Raw genomic sequence first — 6,485 nt, 5'->3', positions numbered from 1 at the left:
GTTGTCCATATTTAACCCACACCTGGTGACGCTAAGCGTTTTGAACGCCGAGTGGCGCTAACTACACGTCAGGTTGCACTTATTAGGCATGGATTTGGCGCTAAATAACCGTAAAGTGGCGCTGGTAAAGGCATGATTAATGTCCAAAATGACTTGCCATAAATTTCGCTCGTAGGGTTTATTGCTCAGAGTATAAACTAATATAAACAGAGGTCCTGTTACTATCTAAAAACTTTTTTTTTTTTTCCCACAGCAGCATAAAAGAGATGTAACGTGGCAAGTTGAAAAGTGGGTCAGGAGCGATAAGACGTCTCGATACTTTCTTGAGGATCACGCAGGACTCGTGTTTCCTCAACAGTCGGCCGGCAGCGGGTATAATTGATCAGACTGAGTGTGAATGGCTGCTCCTCAAGCGGCCAATGGCTGAGCACCGGATGCGAGATATCCGCTGCAACAACAAGCACTCTGTTCCCCCCTCCTCTCTCTTCAGCTTTGACGCCATGTACGGCCCAAATCCCGACCTCCTCTCCGGAAAGCAAGAGAGAGAGAGAGAGAGCGAAAAAAAAAAAAAAAAACATGAGAAAAAAATAGCTTGTAACCCCTCATAGTGTGTCGGATAAAACACGCCGAGAAAACCACTTGTGAACTGGAGTTTTGGTCGCTTTTTCTTCTGCTCTTACTTTTTTTTTTATATCCCCTTTCTTAAAGGAGTCTGTTAAGATTTACTCCGCCTGATGTTTTTAATGCCTCGTGCTCTTACGCAGAACATGGGATTTACGTCCTAACGCAGCACGTTGGGGAAAAATAAGCGACGCTTGGAAACTTTCTCAATGGATTTTGCAGACTGCTTTCCCGGCTGAGCTGCAGGAGTAAGGAAGAAACTGGGACTTATTTTACCTGAGCTGAAGCTAAAAGTGACGAAAACACGGTGAGTGTGAGCCTCTTATGGCACGCGCACGGACGTGTAGCTTTGTTTTTGTTTTTTACCAACACGCATTTCTTTTGTGGAATAATATGCCGTTTTCTTTAAGTCAGAAGTGCTTTGAAAACTTAATTTGCCGTTTTAATTTAAAAGATAAGATTTCTTTATTAAAAAGTTGCAGATTTTTCACTTAAATTTGTGGTATTTTATGTGACTGACCCATATAAAGTATTGTATAAATCCCTAAAAAGGAAAATATCTCGGGTTTTAAGTGTGAGCTGCAATTCAGTCCCCCTAAGTTCTCTTTAAATATTTGGAGAATGTTTCTCCAATTCTTCTTTTCAGATTTGCTCAAACTCTCTTAGATTGGACAAGCGGCATTTGTAAACAGTCATTTGCAAGTGTTAGGTTTGCATCTGAGTCATTATAACTGGAATATACTTTGATAATAATCATTCCTGAGCTGGAAGGTGAACCTTTGCCCCAGTCTCAAGTAATTTGCAGCCTCCTTCAGGATTTCACATAGGATTGTCCTGTCATCCACCTTCCCATCAACTATGACCACTTTCAGAGTTCCTGCTGGGCAAAAGCATCCCCACAGCACCATTCTGCTACCACTGTGGCGTGTGCAATGTGATGTACAGTATTGGGTGTTTCACATGAAATGCGATTCAGAAGATCGCATTATTCCGCATTTTTGCTGTGTTCCCCTCGTGGGTTATAGCATTTCTAACTTTAATGGAGCTTTAAACTGCTTAACAGCTTTCTTCCTGATTTGTCCGATTGTTCACTAATGTTCGCCAACACATCAGTGAGGCCTTCACAGAGCCGCTGGATTTATACCAAAATGAAATCATGCACAGTTGGACTCTATTTACTAGTGATTTCTGAACGCAAATGCCTGCATTGGCATTCTATATATCCAAATCGCATGTTATTCGTAGATCATTTTAAAAGAAAAATCTACCTTTCTCTCCATTGAGCGTTTATGGACATGTTTGTATGCTCCTACTTTACACCACCACCACCCCCTGCTTTCCGTCCCACCCACTGTGGTCAACATGGCCTGCACTCCAGCCCCCAGAAGTAGATGAGGGGGCCAACACTCTGACAGCCGTCAGCCTGAACATGCCTGCAAACCCCCAGTTGCTGGTTGCTTTGCACCTTTGCAACTTTGTGCTCTGTATGTTTGCCCCCAGACTTTTGTGGGGACTTACAAAAGTCGGGGGCCCCCACAAAAACAAAAAAAAAAAAAAAAATATATATATATATATATATATATATATATATATATATATATATATATATATATATAATATCTTGGTACATGGGAAGGGCTGCACAATATAACAGATATCTGGATGTTATCACACAAACTAAGTTTGACAGTATTTATGAGAAGATGTAAATAAAAAAACACTACAAACTGTTTTTTTTTAAAGCTATAAAGCTACAAATATTCCTATTGTTGCCAAATTACTAACATAGATTTTTATAATATTACTATTTTAGGTAGTAATTAGTACTTGTAGGTAGTGCTGATGTACTCTTTTTAAACTAAGATTAACAAGCTCACAACTAGTTAATAGTGCATTAGTTGATGCGTAGCTACACTGCAGTCAGCGTTAGCTTAACAGCAGTGACAGGTGGTGATTTTGTTGGTTTCCACATCATAAAATCATAAATAATTGTCTGTGCCTTAACTGAATGAAACAAAAATATGTTTTTTTTTTATCTTTATATGATCAAAAACTGAGATTAAATTTAAAATGGAAATGCTATAAAATGTAAAACCTTTGCACTCTAAATGAGCTATTCTTAGAGGTTTTGTCACTGTAACTCATTACATTACCCAACTTCCCGATGAAATAAGCTTATATGCAGCAATACGTGCGTGGGCACAAAAAGGAAGTTGACCAGGATTGCACATGTTGCCTGGCTGCAACAAAAAGGATCAAACAATAGAAAACAACAAATTAATCGGAGCTCTGGTGGATGTTTCCTCCCACTGGTCGAGGCCTACCAAGACCTAAACCAGTTTTGCCCTAGACCCTTTTTGTTGCAGAGTTGTTTTTTATCTCGTCACTCATCTGTTTGACAGCATTGCAATGCAAAAATGGGGTCGAGAAAAGGGATGGTTGTCATGCATCTAATCAAAGTACCTCATATTTTATTATTTTATTCAAAATGAGTTGTTCAGTGTGCCGATACGACTCTCTACCCCGGTTTTCTTGCTGACATGCAATATTTTGTGTGCCTTCCATGTGTCAGAATTCACTTCGGCTTTCTGTTGAGTCTTCTCTTTGACTTCTGTCTGTCTTTAGTATGGCTTCCTCCAACGCTCAATAAAATGTGTGAAAAACCTGAACTTTGATCACCACAAATTGCAGTCTTTGAGAGAGAGGAAAAATTGACACAGTTCAGCTTTAGATTAGAAATCAAATGGCTTTTCACTGGTGAAGCAAGATTAAAGGTGAGTGTTTTTAAGGCTTGATCAAAGAGAAGTACGAGAGTACAGGAAGGGATTTTTTTTTTCCTCTTTCTTTGGTAATGGTTATTCAAAGCTGTCATGGTTGAAGGAAAGCAGGAAGTTTTTAACAAACAGCCTTCAGGGAAGCATCTGCATTCAGATGAGATATTGCTTCTAAAACATAAAGCCTGGCTGTGGAACTTGCTATGGCCCCGAGCAAACAAACTTCCCTGTTTCTGAGCGCACACAAAGAGCCTCTGTAGCTTGTGGCTCTGGAGACTCCACTCTCGTGTCAGACTCTGAATCTGGTGGTCCAAACAGATGGTGCCTCGTGGCTTTTAGGTTGTTTGAACAACTATGTAATCAAACGGATCCATCTCTCCGACGAACACTGACCTGTGTGTGGGGCTCATTTTCATAGCAGTGCTTGTGCAGATATCTGTTATTATTTGCATGCCGTTATTTGCAAACCTTGTCTAGCACGGATAAAAACGTTCCGTCTCTCCAACAGGAATTCAGATGTGTCCCCACCCGGCTAGAGAGGCCCTTCAGTCCAAAGATGGATTCCAGAAGTCAGAACGACAGCGACGGAGGAGGAGGACGCCACGGGGTGTTGCCGTCATTGACTGGATTGGCGAACATGGCGCATGACGAAGGTAGAGCACGATCCTGGTCTCTGCAAAACCTAGACGCTCCGTCAGATCCTGGGCTGAACTGCAGGTTACGGCCACACACTCCACCAGTGTTATCTCTGGATCAGATAAGAATAAGCGGTGGTAGTAATGAATATACAGACGGGCCGTCGGCTGCTCAAAGGTCTCCGGCCACCCAGCAACGGAAGACTGAGATGGTTACATCAACAGGTTCAAGGACCAATGGGCAGCAAGAGACCGAGGAAGAGGTGTCCAACAACCTCCGCAACCTGTATTCAGTGACTCATCAAGGGAACACAAATGCTCCCATCTCTTCAAGAGAGGGTATGTCTCAGTCTTCCAGTGTGGAGGACTCCCAGAGCAGCGTCCGCACCAGCGCAGGGAGCGGTTCTTCGGGTCAGCGGCTTCTCGGCGGCCCGGCGAATAGCTACGAAATAATCAGAAACCAGCCAAAACGAGCTGATTCTGAGGAGCTAAAACCCCTGAACGCAGAGTACAGAGACATAGAAGCAATCCCGGGCAGCAGGAAGCCTTTAAAAAAGGACAAACACTCCAAAAGATGTGAGTCCTGCGGTCGGTGCAAGTGCTCAGAGTGCGTCCAGCCGAGAGCACTTCCGTCCTGCTGGATGTGCGGCCAGCGCTGCCTGTGCTCTCCAGACAAGGCCGTGGAGTACGGGACGTGCGTCTGCTGCCTGAAGGGCATTTTCTACCACTGCTCCAACGATGATGAGGACACCTGCGCGGACAAGCCCTTCTCGTGCTCTCAGTCGCGCTGCTGCGTACGCTGGACGACCATCATGTTCTGCTCCTTGCTCTGCCCTTGTCTCTGGTGCTACCTCCCAGGTAAGGGGTGCCTGGCCATGTGCCAGTGCTGCTACGACCAAGTCGCACGACCCGGCTGCCGATGCAAGAACCCAACCCCAACTCGCTGTCACGACGACAGCACAGCAACGTAGGCCAGGATGAAATGGGACATTGATTGACCAACTCCACACTGAGTGAACTGCAAAGTATCAAGTTGCACAATTTGAACCATCTAATAGCGTCATTGTGGCTGTTGTCTTAATGTCCACCGGACATGTCAGGAAAGGCTCCCATGTGTCTACTTTGAATGCAAACTTACTAAAAGAAATGTTAGTGGTAAAGGCACTGGAGGTGCATTTACTCACCCTAGCATTAGGAGTTTCACTTGAATGGTCAACCAAAATAAGCACTCCACATTTCAAGGTATGGCATCTCATTTAACTACTGTTATATCTTTTCACTCAAGTGCCGTGATGTTTCCTAATACAGTCCAAGCAGATAGCTTTGGGGTTTTAACATTTGATACAAACTATATTCTAAAAGCTTCTGCTACTAACTGTATGTAACATAATAATGGAAAGGGGGTGTACAATAGAAAATGACAGATGTTTTATTTTTGTATATATATATATATCTATATGATACTTCAACTGTGAAAGGTTTTCTGCCATTAGAGGCACTTTGATGAATCTGCGTCAGCTGCCATTCATACAAAGTTTCTGCATTCACATGGAATGTCTACCAATCATATTTTAAAATAATTTACAACGTCAGAGATCTTAACCCTGATCCTACCTGTAAATTGTACAGTGATCTTATTTGAAAAAATGAAAAAAATGTTCTAATTCCAAAATTGCCTAGTGTAAAGTTAAAAAGATATATTTATTTGAAGGTTTTAATATTTTATTATTATGACAAATATTTATTTTGAGAAAGGATTGTTAAAGGCCTCCTCTGTTGCTCAGCAGATTTGACACGAATAGCTCACTATGGATTAGAAGATGAATATATTAACGTTTAAAATTAAAAAGCCTTGAAGTCTAACTGAGGAGTGTGATTCTTATTGACTGTACTGAAAAGTTGCTACGACCAAAACGAAACAATGAAATGTCACTGCTGTGTAAATCATATTCCTGTTTTCACTGCTTTTTTTTGTCAGCACAAAAAAAAATTTTTTGTTATTAACCTAAAAAGAACAAAAACAAGCAGACGCCTGTGTTTGATCGTGTTGACGAAAATGACATCACAGCTTCTTTTCATCTAGAAAATAAATAATAATTTGAATGTATTCAATTCACTTTTTCTCGACAAAGCTCCAGGTTCATTTCAACCGCTTTTTATTTTCTATTCCATTTTTTATTTTTTCCCCGTCTCTCTCCCTTTAATCGAAGTTTTGTTTGGGAATTCCTCTTGCGGATGTCCCTGCAGGCGGAGCATAAAGCTCCTCACACTTGTTGACAGCGTGCGGACGTGTTTGCAGGCCGGTACGCATTCAGAGCTGTGATTGACACGTCGAGGCCAACTTGCTCTCGCTTGTTTGATGCGCCTTTGACTGACGAATGTTGAAAGAGGGTTTTTTTTTTTTTTTTTGGGGGGGGGGGGGGGGGTTTTTTATTTTTTTTATAATTTTTTCCCT

At 42.0% G+C, this 6,485-nt stretch overlaps 1 protein-coding gene across 2 annotated transcripts; it reads left to right on the top strand.

Moving 5' to 3' along the window:
• Nucleotides 1–474: 474 nt before the first annotated feature.
• On the top strand, nucleotides 475–5,979 carry spry2 (sprouty RTK signaling antagonist 2). Of its 2 annotated transcripts, none has more exons than XM_015030874.1 (2): nucleotides 475–928; nucleotides 3,904–5,979. In XM_015030874.1, the coding sequence occupies exon 2, from the start codon at nucleotides 3,952–3,954 to the stop codon at nucleotides 4,999–5,001; it is 1,050 nt and encodes a 349-aa protein (XP_014886360.1). In that variant the 5' UTR covers nucleotides 475–928; nucleotides 3,904–3,951; the 3' UTR covers nucleotides 5,002–5,979. The 2 variants fall into 2 exon arrangements, with proteins under 2 accessions (XP_014886360.1, XP_014886362.1); XM_015030876.1 differs by lacking the exon at nucleotides 475–928 and adding an exon at nucleotides 3,112–3,790.
• Nucleotides 5,980–6,485: the final 506 nt, after the last annotated feature.

This window comes from Poecilia latipinna, unplaced genomic scaffold (assembly GCF_001443285.1).
Source record: "Poecilia latipinna isolate Pla-1442-1.1 unplaced genomic scaffold, P_latipinna-1.0 Scaffold194, whole genome shotgun sequence".
NCBI lineage: Eukaryota > Metazoa > Chordata > Actinopteri > Cyprinodontiformes > Poeciliidae > Poecilia > Poecilia latipinna.
The sequence above is the reverse complement of the archived record's forward strand: the minus strand, read 5'-3'. Positions and strand labels throughout refer to the sequence as shown.